Consider the following 17,524-nt stretch of genomic DNA (forward strand, 5'->3'; position numbering starts at 1 on the left):
TGTTTCCAGAGATGTCTGATACATACACCCAAGCCTTTCAGGAGCCACAGCAGCCAGGATTGTGCACTTTTACTCTCAATATAATAACAGGTTATTACATTAATATCTGGAGTATAAAGTATCATCGAAAGCACTTCTCTATTAGATTAACATAATATAAACTAAGAGTGAAATGTTGCTTTGACATTTGCCAAAACAACGACTAGTTTGCTGACCCAGGGAGGCTATGATTTTTTAAAAAATGACACGTTTCTCTCTGCTTGGCAAATGCACAGGTGGAAATCTAACATCAAACTGCAATGTGGACCATGAACAGACGTTCTTATTAGGAAAAGGAACTGAACTTCAACAAGTTCCTCACCTTTTCTCCCTGCTGCTCGCGGCTTAGAGAAAGATTCTACAGCTCCCAGCCAATTTCCATCAGCAGGCATAGACAACGGGCGAGGCTTTCCTAAAAACCATAGACATTATTAAGTTATGTGATCTACTTTTTCAGCTTGGTTGTTTTCTTGCAGCCATTTAATTACCATGCTAAGTAACATCATCAGTGTGAGAGGGGGAATTTTTGCCTTGATGCCTTGAACCCTGAGCTATATATACTCTCCTCAATGTGATCTGTGTAATGGCAATTCTTGTGAGAAGACAACTTTAAACATTGGATGAGTTTCTATGCATGCAGTAAATGTGAAGAAGTTTGATTGTTTCGCCACTCTTATCACCACAGACTAGACCAGTGATGGCGAACCTATGGCACGGGTACCAGAGGCGGCACTTAGAGACCTCTCTGTGGGCACGCGCGCCGTTGCCCCAGTCCTAGGCCTTCAGCTGGGTTTTATAAAACCTTTTCACTTTAGGCCTCCGCCGCCGTGTGCCAAAAAAAAGGGGGGGTTCAATCAGACAATTTCAACTTCTCGTGGGGAAAAAAAAGATCTTGCAAAGTTGGAATTGATTGATTGAACTTTTTAGTCCCACCCAGTCTGCCGTTACCACCGCAGCCATGCCCACCCAGTGGGCCATGCCCACCCAATTGGCCACATCCGCCCGGCATTCGACGATGCATAAGTGGGTTTTGGGCTGCAGTTTGGGCACTCAATCTCTAAAAGGTTCGCCATCACTGGACTAGACCTAAGCATGGTCATGCACTTGTTTTCATTCTTCACCTTCTGCCATGAGTGTACATCTCCCTGCGGTTGTTCTGTGTCTCACAATTGCTTGGTAAGGCACTCATCCACTCTAGCTCCATGTTCCTGGACTTGTGTGGCACCACTGACTGCCAACCCTCAAATATTAAAGGATCCAGACACCAGGGATGGACCACCTTAACTGATCCTCTACTTTTGTCTCTTTGGCAGAGGGTGAGAATGGAACTAATTCTCTGGGTTAAATTTCAGCAACACAAGATTCTGCAGGTCTGCCTACTCAGAAACAGCTTAACAGGTTCAACGGGAACAGAAGATTGTAAATGAAAAGTTATAAACCACAGATACATGCCAGAATTTATATTTTAAAAATCTTTTAAGTACTTTACATAAGAATATTTCCACCAGTTATAGACTCTCTCTAAAAAGGAAGAATTTTTAAAGACTTAAAGAAAAAAAGGTGGGGGTTAACTCTCGAAAGAAGAAAAACCCAATATAGGTTCAGAGTTTTCTCACCGTAAGATGGAGTTTTCTCCCTCATCTTTGCTAGTGGAATATTTACTTCCCTGGGGTAGGGAGGCAATGGATCAGAATCTATCAGAGTAAACCTTCGTCTTCTACATTCCTGATCAAGGAAAGAATTGGGAGATTCTGCCCCTTTGGAACCAGGGAGAGGCTGTTTGGGTTTATTGCCTCCTCCATAAACGAAGTTCCCTTTCTCGTCCCTGAAAAGATATTGCATTCAATAAGCAACATGAACAAAGGGCTTGCAACCCTGAACCCTGAACAATTCTAATGCTATTCAGTGGCCACCTGAGAGAGACTGAAAAGAGTAAACAAAGTAAGGAAAGAGTAAACAAAGAAGGAAAACCCAAAGTAGTCCGTATGTATGCTCGAATTTTGCAAGTTGCAGGAAAAAGTAGAAAATGTGGGACAGCCCCAGAATTACATTTTCTTCTTTTCTGTTTGCTTCATAAAGTCCCTAGCTTTTATGGTGCAAGTAACAGCATGTTTAAAGATAACTCAAGATATTATCACATAGTACTCAGACAGGCAGCTGAATAAATCTCTGTGATCAGAAGAATGGCCTAAGTATTCTGCAACTCAATTGTTCTTCTTTAATATTGGCGGCAACTCAATAAATCATGCAAGAGACCTGACTCATAATTTTTCAATAAATTACACAATAGGAATCTATGTATCATTTCCTAATGTATAGAGCAGAAGAACTCAATTTTTACCTTTCTTTGGTGTTCTATTAATGTTATATAAGATTTTTAAAAACAAAACAAAACAAGGGAATTACTGGTAAGTACTCCTGTCAGGTATTACAAGGATTTTAAAAATAATAATAATAATAATAATAAAAACTATTATTCTTTTTATATGAACAAATGCTGTGTACTTTTCCATTAGTGTCTTCAAGGTGGCTTACATTTTCTTTTTACAATATGGAAAAAACAGTATTCAAAACCAATTAAAATGACATCCCAAGCTAACAAATTCAAGTAATAAATAAAAAATTGAAAAGGAAAGACAGAATGATTTGTTAACAAAAGCTGGAAAGAATGAAGCAGTTCCAACAAATCATTTAGAGATGTCATCGAACTACTCCGTAAGATTTATTTATTAAGTTATTGCTGAATATTCAGGTGAGAATATCCATATGCAGAGTAAAACAATACTTCAGTAATTTGCTTCTGGGGACATAAACGATTGAACTAAACCTCTCACCCTCCCACTCACATGACAGAAATGTATTTGACAAATCTTTGAAAAGCAGAATCTGAATGGAATGTTCGACATGTAGGCTTTTTCTCCAAAGCAAAAGATTTACCATTTTGCAAGTGTTGCACATGAATATGGTGCTTAATGCAAGTCTCCACACTAACATCAGAAGACAATTATCCCTTTGCACTTTTAGTGACTTTGGCATGGCTATTTTGGCTCCTAATTCAGTCTTAGCATACAGCATTCTGTATCTCAGAGGCATCTGGGAGGCGGGTGGATCAATAAGTCAAGATGGCAGGCACACCTGTGTGATCAAAGCTCCACCCCAGAGTAGAACTGGGATCTTCTGATAGTCTTCCCAGTAAACCTGATCATCTAATTCTACTTTATTGTAAGGTTACATTAACAGAATCCAGCAAGTCGGAAAGTACAAACTACCCACTGCCACTTTTAGACTGATCCATTAGACTGGGTCCTTCCTAAGTTTCTTTCTCTGACCATTAAGCCACTGGGGATTCCTCCCTCTCTTGTTTGATTATTTCCTAGGCAAGACTTTCCCCCCCTTGTTCCTCAAGGTCATTTACACATTCCACTACACTATCTCTTCTGCAGTCATGCTCACCTCTTGGCTTTCTGACATGCCCCAAGAATGCCCTTCCTGCTTTGTTCTTCATTTGAAAAGCAAAACCAAAGCTAGCTCTAAATTAAACATCAACTATTTAAAACATTTACAAGGGAAGAAATGCACAGACATTTGCATCTCTTTTTATTTGCACATGCTTTTTTTTATTTGAGTATAAATAAATGTGGCCTCCACTAAATCTACTGCAATCAGGGCACTGAAAATGCTCACATCCTTTGAGCCTTGATGAGACAATTTAAGTCATTTCAGCTGCTTAAAGTTATTTTAGCACACCAACTTGGATTCAAAAGTTTTAGAGCAGGGGTGTCAAACTGCCGGCCTACGGGCCGGTTTCATCATACCGGAGCCGCGCCCACCCCATTGCCGGCAACGGCGAAAAATCTCCGATATGTTGCACGACGTCACGTGACGTCGCGAGTTTGACATATCTGCTTTAGAGGCACAACCATTTAGAAAAGAGAAATAAAAATGTCTGTTGGCTAGATATGAACTTTTTAGGAAGCAGAGATACATAATGGACAAAATGTAAGAGTGTAACCAAGCACCACCCCTAACTAAATGATACACTTCTATTTAAGGTTTTTTTTTAAGAATTTCCCTTTGAGGACAAAACTGTGCTATATGATTCTAGTGACAAAGACTTTTTCAGAAAATAACACCGCTGTACATTTAAGAGCTCAAATATGTGTGAAGCACCAAGTAAATCTTGATTACAACTAAGTAATTCATCTGGGGAATGAATGCAAATAGCCAGATAATAATGAGCGGCTCTTTTTAAGTAATATGTAGCTGCTGGCATACCGGGGTGCGTAGGGAACAGCTGGCGGTGGAGGTATGTAAAGATCCAGAATGGCTGGTTTCTCTTTCTTCAGTGATGTCTCCTTGGTGTTTTCCGATGACTGGGCTGTAGCTGGGTGTAGGCTGGTCTACAGTGAGAAGGTACAACAGTTCTTAAGTAACTTTAAAACTACAAAATGCAGTCAGGCCAGTTCCTCTACTATACGCTCACATTATTCTTCATTCCCTAATTTTATCTGATCCATTGGAAACTGGAAACAATTATTTCTTTGAATACCTTATTTTAGGATGAAATCATATCTTTGGACTTTTATCACATGCTAACTACCTAGGATTGTTGACAATAAGGACATGTACAATATTTTAAAAATAAACACTACACAGAGGTGCCTTACATTTTTTGTATTCTATCATATTGGACTTAGGTTTGGCCAAAGCCTTTAAGCCAAACACAAATTCAGAAGCAGCTTTAAGAACTATTGTTTTATACAGAATTGCTAAAAAAAAGTAGGCACAAATTAAGAATTAAGCAGAAGTTCTAGTAGTTCTACCCTGCTAGAGACAGATGCTGTCTGTAGGTGGTTTAAGACTGTTCATCAAGATGGAAGCCATTTTCCCAATGTGATCTCTTTCCAAACCTCATCAAGCATTTAAGTGATTAGTATCACAGGGTGATTCAGTTAGATTCTAAGTGTTGCTTCTACATATGGTTCAGATCCTAAATAACTTGCAGAAAAGTATATATTTCATTCTACTTATAGCATGAATTAATATTGTACAAGGAAACAAGATACTATATTTCAATTCATATAAGATGCACTATTTCCCTCGGTGGATTCTTTGTTAGAAATATTGAATTCCCTCTTTCCTTGCCATTATCTGCTTAGAAATTCTCTTTGAAAAGATTTTAATCCCCGTATCTTCCACACCCTTTTTCCCTCCCAGGTTTCACAATGCCTCCAATTTTGCTAATACCAGCAATTGGCACTTCAAGGGGAAACAGCATAATTCAGCACAACAGCATAATTCAGATAGGCTATAAAGATTAATCTTTGACAAATGCAATATTTGGTCACAATTTTTCTACTGTGCAATTATCTATGGTTATTTCCTAAATTCAACTTTTCCAGAGGAGTATAAACAATTCAGCTCAAATAGTCTTTTAGATATCCACCCCAGTTAAGAAGGTTCTGGGAGTTGAGGGTAAAAAAAAAAATTCTTCCTTATTCTTTTATTTCTTTTGTGCAATTACTATAAAAGGAGCTTTCACAAATTAATTTCATTAAAAAAAAACAACTTTTGGCTGTAAAACTATTTGGATAAAATCAGTTTTTATGATGTACCAATTATTATTTTTGATATTATTTATTTATAAACACAAATTTGCAGACTTCCTAATATATCTCAGTACATTGCAGGCCTTTTCACTGGCTCTCTATTGGAGACAAAGTCTAGTTTAAATGACCAAAGTTTTGTCTTTGGAGCCTTTTGATCATAAACTCTCTAGATTTGTCTGGCCTTATTACTTCCCACAATGCAATTTGTTCTTTATATTCCTCTTCTTTCAGTTCTTCCTTCCAAGGTCAAGGTTGCAATTTGTTCTTTATATTCCTCTTCTTTCAGTTCTTCCTTCCATGGTCAAGGTTTTCAAATTCTAGCTCTTTAATGACCTGACCTGCAAATTTGTAAATCATCATCTCTTCTTTATTTCTGTAGAAATGTAATGTTTTTAAGATATTTAAACCACTCCACTTTTTTTTTAAAGCAGTTAGGTTGAGATTTGGCTCTTCTATCCTAATCTTACTTAGTTGACAGTTCTAGGTTAACATCTGTTTCAAATTACTACGGATATATATCAGATTGGCCTAACCCTATTGGCCTGAGGGCATGGCTATGCTTCCAGGTGTTTTGATCAGAGTGTCTATCGGATCCCATGAATTATTTTTATTTAAATATATATGTTAAATGTGTATTGGTGGGTGGGTTTGTTATTATTTTATCTCATCTGCTGACTATTTATTTTGTATGTTTTGTTGGTTTTCTTGCTGTTTTTTAAATTGTTATTAGCCACACAGATTTGTTTGAAATGGACAATCACATTAAGTAAATAAATACTTCGTCCTATCCCAGGGAATTGTTTTAATGCACTGTTTTGTCTTATCTATCTTAGAATTAATATCTATTTACTGGGTTTTGAGCTAATTTGGCTGGGTTGATTTGTATTGTGTTTTTATAATGTGATTTTTTAAAAAACATGTGTCATAAATCATCTTCTTAGCTTAATTGAAAAATTCTGTTATGAACTAATGTTGCCCTGAAATGTTTCAACCTCAGAGACTGCTTCATTTCCTCATCCCATTATAATCTATAACAACCAAGTAAGTATACATCTTTAGGTATGCTATCATTAGAGTTGACTCCTTTTTTTCCTTTTATTTTCTGAGATCAAAGTTGGAGCATTTTAAGAAGTAGTTCCAAAGGAAATAAGGGAAGAAAGATATAAGCGATTCAAAAATGTCTTATGCTGGACAATCCTTCCTGTAGGAATGTATGTAGATGAAAGATCACTGGGTCAAATGCCAGTGATTAAAAGATCAAAAACCCAAGCCCAAAAACTGCATACAGGAAACTGGAATATAAGAATCACAGCTAATTTAAAAATCTTATTTTCTGACATCCTAACTTTTCATGTTCTGAGAAGATATCTTTTTGTTTTGTATTATTTTAGTTTTTTTGAAGTGAAAATCACCAGATATGAAACGACTTCAATCAGTAGCGGTATGAAAAAGAACAATTCAATAAGGACTGCATCAAGTGCTTATCTTGCATGTTTAAATGGATCACTTTTTTTTGTAATCTGGAATAAGGTAACATGAAAAGAGTACATATTTTTCCAACCTGAAAACTGTATTTATGACAACATTTCTATCCCACCCTAGCTTCGTAAAACCAAGGTATTTTGCATAATAGCAAATTATAATTAAAAATTTCTGTGACCAATTATGGAGACAAAATATATGTATTCACTAAATAAATAAGTAAATGAGAAAGGGTTTATGGAAAGGGGAAACAAAAACTTTGTGTAACTTCATAATACCTGTACAAGTGGTGGTTTCCACCTCAGATTTTTAAGCGGTGCAGGGGTAAAATTAAAAGATCCTGTATGGCGTTTCTTTACTAGTAGAGTAACTCCCAAAGGATTCTCACGAAGCTTCCTTACGAGATTCTTCAGCTGCCATCCCACCTTTTAAATACATAGCATATAAATCTTTTAATTAAATCCAATTTAAGAAATGAATTTAAAATAAGGGTATCAGAAGAAAATCAAAATGTTTCCCATTGCTACGTTTTTTCTTGGCATGCTTTCAACAGTGTAAATGTGAAGTTTCAATGGATACAGTTTTCTCCTTTGAAATTATGGACAAATAGGATATCACTAGTCTTAGCTATATTGTCTCTGTAAACCTCTTGGATGTCATATGTTGAATGGCTTTAGAGGAAAAAACATTATGGAACAAATAATATTCGGTCTGTATAATATATTACCCCAAGTAGGTAGATATGATTAATTCCGGTAGAAGATGAAGCATTACACCAATGAACATTCTCCAGTTTTCCTGAAGATATTAAGTCTTTTGCTCTTAACAGGCCACTTCCAATAGTTCTAAAAACTTTCAAGCCATTTGGACATTTCAAGAAGCAAAAAAACCCTACCCCTTACAGAAAAAGTAGATTTTAATTTTGTCTTTTTTAACCCCTAACCATATCATCTCCATTTTTCTTTTCTTTTTTTGGCAAAGACTATGATTACTGTTAGGCTAGGGAAGGCAAATAACAAACAGGGAACAATTCCTCCTATCCTGGAGCAAAGGAGGAATAACGATGGGGATAATGAAGGCAATTAAACCCGAACACAATTTCAAAATGGAAATATGCCACCCAAATTCCTGTTCCTCCGAAGTCTTCTGTGCGTCTTTGATTACAATGGAAAGGCACAAAGCACCTTTTGCTTAAGTGGCCAAGAATATAATGTTTAGTGTTTGTGCTGCTTGACTATATTGCTCAAAACTTTGTAGGCTGGCAGGCAACATCTCTTGCTTGCACAAAATCCCATAAGGCAGAGAGAAATTGTAAAGGGATGACTAAGAATCCTTTCTTTGAAGTGGAAATATTTCCCATAATAAATGCTAATTTATTATAGGATGCTAATAATGCTAATTCTAATAAATAGTAATATATTCATTTATAAAGTTTACAATCTACTATTCACCATAATTGTAATGATTTGTAATTGTAAAGATGCCAGAAGCGGAATTTATGAACATTTACAATATTCCATGCATAATGATCCTACACATTTCACTGGGATAGGATTCACAAAACACTTAATAATCCATGAACGTTTTCAGCAGCCCACATTCAAGACGAATATTATTCCTCTAAATGTTTGTAATTTTTTTTATAGGTATCAATTATCTGTGTTTTTCTTTAACCACAGTAATTTGGGGCATTTCTTTAACAGATGATTTTGCTATTAAACTCATTAAGGTATAAGCAACGGTTCAGTGTAAAAATGAAGGCACGCAACTGAAATAATTGTTAGTAAATCAGGCTAAATTTTGATTCTAAGTGGTGTCTTTTGAACCACTTTTGCGGTGTTCGTTGACTTACCACTGTCTGCCGGTTCACCTGAATCACTTCGTCACCAGCATGGATTTTCTGAGATCGATCAGCAGGAGACTACATAGTATAAATACAAAACAAAACAAACAATAATTTCCAATTTAAAAACTTTCAAATGGTACACCCTTGGCAGAAAAGCTTTATACATGGAAATGTCTGCGGTGTTTCTGCATGAGCTACAGCTGCCTCCTCCAAAGGCAGGCCCCCTACAACTAGTCATTATATATAACTAGTCAGTTGTTAAAAAGCAAAAGAGGACTTTTCTTACACTGAGTCAAAGGCTAGCAATTGAGCAGGGAAAAAGAGGAGGAAGGTCATTTCAGTCTGCAGATTTCTTTTCTACTTCTCTAGTAAGACACCTGAAATTTAATTAGGCCGCTCTAACAGAGTGAATGAAGTCACTTGTCTCAATTCCCGACAACATACAACTTGAAAGGGAGAAGTGTTAAAAAGTGTTATAGCTCAGATATCCTAGGAAGAGAGATGAATTGTTTGATTATCTATTAGCAGGCAGCTTTCGAGTCATTCAACATCTCATGTTGATGGAAAATATTTTTGCCGAAGAAACAGGAGGAAAATCATTCCAGAACTCCTTTAGGTGCCTTTAAAGTCTGCTGCAGAGAGACCCCCATCAGGATGTGGGATGAAGAGGAGAAAGTTCTGCTGGGCTGGCAAACACTAGTAGGACAATTCGGATAATTTTTGCTCAGTTCTACAGTACAAGGAAAGGAGTGTGGCAGCCTTTGTTTAAAATGGCTCTGCAGCTTTAAATCTATTCCAGTGATTCTCTGACAGTTCACATCACAGAGAAAGAAAAATGGTCCTGAGTTGACCTGTGTGACTCAAATCAGCTGAAACAAATGGCTCATTTCCCTTGTTCCCTTATCAGGTGCAATGCAGGACAAGACAATCCCCTTGGGGGCTACCTGAGATGGAAAATCTTACTAGGAAAGAAATCCTCACTGTCATCTGACTGATCTAAGGCATTCCTATGTTACACATCAGCATTAAGAGGCAAAGCTATACTTGTTGCGTTTTCATAAATGGAAGCTCTGGCGAAAGAGAGGAGAGACGTTGGGAAACATACAGACTCCAAGATAACTTCCTTTTCTTAGTAACAACATTCCTCTCTGAACAGACAACTGTAGACATTGCGTATCCAAAGCACAACTCTTTCTGAATTGAGAATTAATTTGTTAATAAACAAAAGAGGGGAGGAAAGCCCACTCAGCTTCCATCACCAGCATTTGGAAAGTGACTGGAAAGTTTTGTTTGGGTCAAAACATTCCCACCAAAAGCAGGAAATCAAAAGTCATTAAAAACAAGTTGGAAATCCTGTCACCTGACAGGAATTGGACACATCTCTCCATGGCATTAAGAGCTGCTCTGTCAGAGATGCAGCTGGACAGATACCAAATGACAGGAAGCCACCAGAGGCAAGACACTGTCATTGTATTGCTACAAAGAAGGGAAAGGACGCTTATCTTAGCAACATGATTCCTCAGCAGAGATCTGGAAACCCAAGAAAAGAAGGTTAGATGCTTGTGAATGCCAACTAAGGTTCCTAGCACTGGGTACTTTCAAACAGAAAACATAACAACAGTAAATCTAAAAAGCCAGTTTGGCATGGTAAGGAAAAGATCTGAACATTTGCATTGCTTAGGTTTTTTAAATGTTTGGGACATGAGGCAAAACAATATTCTCAAATGACCAATGGCCACACTGGCCGGGGAGAATGGGAATTGTAATCCAATTCTATACCTGCAGGTCAATGGGACAGGACAGTGTATAGAAGAGAGTCACTATCTTCCTGTTCTAGGCAAAAATGAAAGTGGAGCTCATTATTAGTTTTCCCACTCATTACATATATCTCCATGGCTTTTCCTTTTCAAATCTGGAGACACTTTGCATTTAAGAACTTTCTCTTTGATTCCCAGGAAGTATATGGACAGTCTATACCCAGTCTAAATATCCTGCTGGTGTTTTCAGAAGGAAGACAGTGCACTACATAAACACGTCTTTGCTGAGCCTGCATTTACAGTCTAAGCATTTTGCTCAACAACAATTCTGGGAATTCCAGTTAGTAAAACCCCACGTAGCATTTAGAAACACTTTTACTGATTTGCATACAAACTGAACTGAACCAAAAGGTGGATATAGAACAGATAGAGTCAGTCATGCACATGATAATTTAGCATAAATTATCACTGTCAGCAATAAGGTAATGATAAGATTATGAGACCAAAATAAATGAAAATATAACAAGTTAAGAATTTGCTTTCTGTCACATTTTTGCCATTTTGGGGGGAAGAAATGGCAAACTGAAAACAGCAGAGCTGATGACCACAATGGAATGAAGATCCGGCAAATGGACCAGTTCTTCAGGATTCTTCTCCAGACTAGGAGAGAACCTGGAATTGTCCACAAGTACTTCAGACATACTGTCTTGAAAGGAGACCACAAGACCTCTAGGAGATGAGGGATCTCAATTTTTGTCCAAACTGTGATTTGGACATAGGGCTCACATATTTCCTTTCTTAATCATTTTTGAATATTGCTTTTCAGATTTTAGCAACCTTCAGAATGGCAAGATTTACTATACCAAGTGAGTTTCCCACAAAAACAAATTTAAGAACTGCATTTGGAAGATGATATGGAAGAGGAACATATTTTAAAGGATAAGATTGAGATTGATTTGAAAGCGGGTTTTAAAAAGATTATGGGCTATGGAAATGATGTAACAAAATACTACACTGGATATACAAAGGAAACTGGCTGATGTCTTAACAAACTAAAAGAATGACCTGGATAACTTTCTTACAGTATACTGGATTTACAAAAGAGACATGTTACAGTTTTGAAAAAAATTGCTAAGATATGACAAGGAAAAAAAGGAAAAGAAATCAAGTTCTAGGACATTTTTGAGGGGATTAAGGATCAAAATTGTTAAAAAATAAAGGGAAGGAATATAAAAATATCAAGACTGTTAAAAGTAAAAGGAAGAAATATAAAGTTGATTTATTTGATCAAGATTAAAATAGATATGCTGTTATCTCTGGTAATCCTTAATGGACTTTTACTGACCAGGACTGAATGCCAAGGCTTTAAAGATTTGTGTATAAAGAGATGGAATATGGGGAAAAGGTGATAACTAACTAAATAAATAAGTTACTAAAATTGTCTATATGAGTTATGAAGAAGAAAGTAATTTCTTTATATATTCCTAATTTTTGTTTCTTTTCTATTCTTTTTCTTTCTTTTCTGCACTTTCAATTTTTCCTTTTCTAGCTTCTTATCTTTTTAATTATAATGTTTAATAAAACTACTATTTTTAAAAAAGGTTTGGCTTGGGTTCAACTTTATCACAAATAGCTAGTGTTAATTTCCCTTTGATGAAGACATTAAGAATACTTACATTTTCTGTTGTCCCAGTAACAACATGTAAACCGTCATAAGTAGATTTTATGTACATTCCCTAAATTGAGGAATAGAAAGATAAAACAAGCATAAGAATAATTACAACTCATCCACAGTTATACCTCAAATGTTTTAAGACAATTATTTATGAGAAACAGCATGGCTGATAATACCATGCTAGAGCCTGCCTAAACCAGCCTTGTTGAATTGTGTAAATGGAGTATAATCTCCTTTTGGAGGAGAGAAAAAGAAGAAGAAGAAATCCTCACCTATGGAGGTGAGAATCTAAACAGAAATCACTTAACACCAAGACCTTCCAAATCAATCAAGAAGGAAAAGTGATCTCAAGTCAATTCATTTCTTAGGAGAATAAAGAGGAATCTTTGTTTAGTTAAGGTTGCTTGATGTTATATCTATCGATTTTTCACATTTCTGAATCACCCATCTTCCTCAAGAATCTCTCATGTTATGTTAAGATGGTATTGTTTTATTGAATCTGTGCTGGCAGTACTTACTTCTAACTTTTGTTATTACTAATTGGAATTGGGCGGCCGTAGGTAATCAGATGAATAAATAAGCATAAAATTATTTATCTGCTTATAAAAGTTGATAAATTTTGATTTATCATAACACACTATATGCATTGCTTGTTATGCTCAAAGTCACTTTGAATCATATAATTGAAGCAGCATATAAGCGTATGTGATGAATAAGTAAAACAAATAGACTTAAGTAGAATCTCAGTATTTAAATGAGGGTCACAAAATAAGTGTGCGTCTCGTGGGAATGGCTGAAAAGCTTTAGTCTGAATACAGCCTAGAAAACTCTTCAAAACACATGGATAATAAATGCTGGTTGTCAAATTCAGCTTTTTAAGATGTTTTTCTAAGCTAGAGTACAGACCCACCCAAAGGTTCGTAATATTTCAAATGTTCCTCCACAAAGAATCAATTTTAATATAATTAGTCTTTAATATTAGTAATACAGTCCTCTCTTGATACTCACATTTTTAACAATGGCAAATCTTGATGGGACTCCATAATGACATTTCAGGGCCAATACAGAGAACTCTTTTTTTAAATGTTTCTCTGTTCTCTTGTATATACCTAGTAGAATATTTCATGTGGGAATTCCCTATTGGAAATAATTTAGTCCTGGAGATAAAGAATTAAAGCTTTTACTTTTCAGATTGCAATATAAACTAATTGTTCAAACTAATTAAGAGGGTGCTTGCTCTCTCAGCTCACTCTAAATACCATAATAAATAGAAATGTCCATGGGTCTCTCTCTCTGTGTGTGTGTGTGTGTGTGTGTGTGTGTCTGTGTGTCTGTTTGTATGAGAGATACACAGAGACAAAGAGAGAAAGAGAAATGTCAAGATGGTGGTCCACATCTTTTCATATGTGCATACATGTTGTGAACAAAATGCCTATAAAAATGGGCAAGATTTCAACTATAGCCTCCATCTTGACTTTCTTTTTCTCTTTCTGCTTGGGGAAAATAAATTAGACTTTGTTACTTTAAATAAACTTTGAAGTAGTAGCCCGGAGCAATTTAGAAAAGTAAGGAAATGCAAAAATTCTTACCAAGCCTTCCCCAGGTTTGATATTGTTTAAGTGAACTTCTTCGAGACACGCACCCTGACTCATCAATGGATCAGTTGTTGACCTGATTGTCTTATCACAGATTCCATTCAAAACCTTAGACTAGAAAAGAATAAGAACATGCTTTACACATTATTTCGGGAGGTGGGGTGGTGGTCTCATGCACAGCCCCTCCAACAAAGAAAAAAAAAACACCTAAATTAAGAATTGTTGCTTTCGTGCTAATTCCAGATTCATAAGATACAGCAGCCGCTCAGAGTTAACTTTCATTGGGTAAGAAAGCAATAGCAATAGCACTTAGACTTATATACCGCTTCACAGTGCTTTACAGCCTTCTCTAAGCAGTTTACAGAATCAGCAACCTTGAGCCGGTCAGAATCGAACTGCTGAATTGCTAGCAGCCAGCAGGCAGCAGAAGTAGCCTGCAGTACTGCATTCTAACTACCGCGCCACCACAGCTCTGCAAGAACTTTATTTCAAACTAAAAATTACTCGAGTGTAGGATCTATTTCCTAAAATAAGTCAAGAAAATCCAATATTAAGCATTTAATACGCACTTAAACAGAATTTAAAAGTATTTTTGTTTGAGTTGGCAGTTTTAATATTTAGGTTTTAACATTTATTGTATTTACTTATTTCAAAAATAATGAGATGATAAGTTGTCTTGGATTCCCAAATATGGATGCATATTTCAAATGAAAAGAACATTTTATTGCCTTGTCTGGAATCCCAAACTTTTGGCTCGGAGATGCAAATTTAACAATATGGGGGTGGGGGGGGGAATCAAAATTAGAGCAAACTGAACCTGGATAGGGAGAAGCTGATTTAGAAAGGCACTAGAGAACAAAGTCTTCCCATTGTAGAATGTTGCTATTGTGATCTCTGCTTCTCAGTTGCTATTTGCTTCACTTCAGCAGGATATATACAGCATGAAATGGGGGGGGGGGGAGGTCAAACTTCTTCCTTCCATCAAACGCATAGTTTACATTTTTTTTTTAAAAAAATACAATCACAGATCAAGATCACAAAGAAAATCCCTTCCCTTCCCCACTCTGTACATATATTGAATGGCTACGCTATTAATATATTATTCTTTCCTCTAGACACAAGTCTTTCCTTCTGAACTAAAAAGTTCTCCCAAACTAAGTTGAGAGAGAATATTAACAGTCACAGAATGCTCGGTTGAATGTTCTAAGGAGAGTTTTCTTCCTGTCAAGTAACAAGGAAAAGCAGTCATAGTGATGACACAGTGGTTAGAATGCAGCATTGCAGGCTAACTCTGCTTACTGCCAGCAGTTCGATTCTGACTAGCTCAAGGTTGACTCAGCCTTCCATCCTTCCAAAGTTCGTAAAATGAGGATCCAGATTGTAGGGGGCAACATGCTTACTCTGTAAACTGCTCAGAGAAGGCTGTAAAGCACTATGCAGTGGTATATACGTCTAAGTACTATTGCTAGCCAAGAGCATTGAAACGTGAAGGCAGCAGCAGCAGTCAGGGAAATGAAAAGATGTTTGACACAATTGTAGAAGTAGGTACAGGAAGGAAGGACCAAGAGACAGTCTTCTCAAGAGAATGCATTTTTGCACAATCCACAAACACAATGTTTATCACTCAGAACTGTTTCCATATCATCTCAAATTTTAAAAGGATGCAAAGGTTATATATGTATGAGCCAAAAAAACAATAAAATCAAGGGAATGAGGCTGCAATTACTCAATGAACTTGCAAACAAAATTTCACTCAAGGAAACTAGAGGAAAAGCATCACAGTACAGGTCCTGATTTGGACACTACATGTCGTGGAAAAAAATCTTGTTTCTCGTTTCCCACACTACACTTCAGATGTTTCATTTTCTCTCAAATGCAAATTAATAACGTTGGACCTGTGTGTACAAGTGCACAATTATATGCAGGAAAGTTTACGGTCAAATCATTTGAAAATTGAAAAATAAAATATTGCCAGTCGTAAAAGGAATATTGTAACCGCGAAGTAAGAAAACAAACTTCAAAGATCCTTGTGAAACATTATTTCAGAAAATCAAGGAATAACCAAGAAGAGAAATAAGTTCTGAGATCTGTTGAGGTCAATTTATAAATACAAACATCCCAAAAGTTAAAGAAAAAATACTCCTTTTATTTACAGCCCACTATAGCAAATCAGTGCAATCACTTTACATGCGCATCTCCACTGTCAATCAGCACAATCTATTAATCCCAATCATCAATCAAATTCTCAAAAGACTTATCTAATACCTATCCAGCCTTGTATTTCCAGCTTCTCCTTACTATCAGTACACAGTTTTTAATTCTTATTCACAAATATGTACATGTAATTTCAAATCTAACACTGTATTGTTGCAAGTTCCACCTCCATAATTTATTAGAGGAACGGGCATTTATCTGTGTCTTGTATCTAGTACAAACAATTACAGCCTCAGTAATATTCACTTCTGGCATCTCATATTGCAAAAGCCAGGAACAGTATATACAAATGTTGTTGGAATCTGACTAATAAGCTTGACTCTTACCTACTATTTGGGAGAATTGCCCCAATGCCATAACCCATCACAGCATCTCCCTTATGGGGAATGTTACCACTGATACAGGAAGAGTGTCAGCAACACATCTAAAGCTCCAACCCAACATACACTATGACCCTAATTAAACAATCATGGCTACTAGACCAGAAAGGGATATGGGGCAGTGAAAAGGAGCCAGTGAGCTGGATGGACATGCTTTGTAAGCTATACGCTTCTCATGTTGTTAGACCACAGTTGTTGAAAGCAATTACATTTACACACACACACGCACACACCAAAGAATGTTACTATAAAAAGTAAGAGTATTGAAAGAACCATAATGCATAAATAGAAGGGCGTATGGATTTTTTTTACGGAGGGTAATCAACCATTGTTCTGTTTTGAATGGAGGTGTGAGTATTTTTAGATACTGTGAATTCCTCACCATCTATCTGGCAGGCGGAAGGTCTTATCAAAGAACACAGCCTGATTCATGTCAAAAGGAGGAAGCAATGATTAACCATTACAAAATATTGAACGCAGGTCACTGCATCCCTATTCCAGTCACAAGACTGCCTCAAACGTATTTGGAAAATTCTCCTTTCAAATCAATTCTGATTCAAAAGAGCATTTTTCTACTGTCGTAATGTACTGTCGTGTATTCCCGTTCAAGTTCTGTCCCCAGAACTGTGAGCTCTAGTCTGCTGAAGCAAAACGGTTCACCTCATACTTCAACTGGAGACCCCAAAACAGAGTGTCCACGCTATATCAAAGTTCCCCTTTGCACCAGCAATTGTATGCAAGGCAGTGATTAAAAAAACAAACAAACAAACCAGAATTCTATTGCACCTATATTACATTAATGATATTATTCATTGGGATTTATATGCCACTGCGGTCCAGTGAGACTCTGAATGGCTAATATTCCCTTATTTCAGTAAGAAGTTTAAAACAATAAAGCCAGTTGACCAAAGAGCCACACCAAGAGAA

The 17,524-nt window shown here is 36.5% G+C and overlaps 1 protein-coding gene across 1 annotated transcript in view; it reads right to left on the reverse strand.

The window, feature by feature from the left end:
- Positions 1 to 17,524, reverse strand: part of CNKSR3 (CNKSR family member 3) — a 73,218-nt gene that overhangs the window by 1,650 nt on the left and 54,044 nt on the right. Inside the window, exons 6-12 of the mRNA XM_015822143.1 lie at positions 13,998 to 14,117; positions 12,410 to 12,469; positions 8,983 to 9,051; positions 7,409 to 7,555; positions 4,315 to 4,439; positions 1,656 to 1,864; positions 362 to 451 (exon numbers count right to left, since the gene is read on the reverse strand). Of these exons, the coding sequence (XP_015677629.1) occupies positions 362 to 451; positions 1,656 to 1,864; positions 4,315 to 4,439; positions 7,409 to 7,555; positions 8,983 to 9,051; positions 12,410 to 12,469; positions 13,998 to 14,117 (820 nt within the window). The remainder of the gene's footprint in view (positions 1 to 361; positions 452 to 1,655; positions 1,865 to 4,314; positions 4,440 to 7,408; positions 7,556 to 8,982; positions 9,052 to 12,409; positions 12,470 to 13,997; positions 14,118 to 17,524) is intronic.

The sequence above is a fragment of the Protobothrops mucrosquamatus genome, unplaced genomic scaffold (assembly GCF_001527695.2).
Source record: "Protobothrops mucrosquamatus isolate PMUCROS unplaced genomic scaffold, P.Mucros_1.0 scaffold1476, whole genome shotgun sequence".
NCBI classification, from domain to species: domain Eukaryota; kingdom Metazoa; phylum Chordata; class Lepidosauria; order Squamata; family Viperidae; genus Protobothrops; species Protobothrops mucrosquamatus.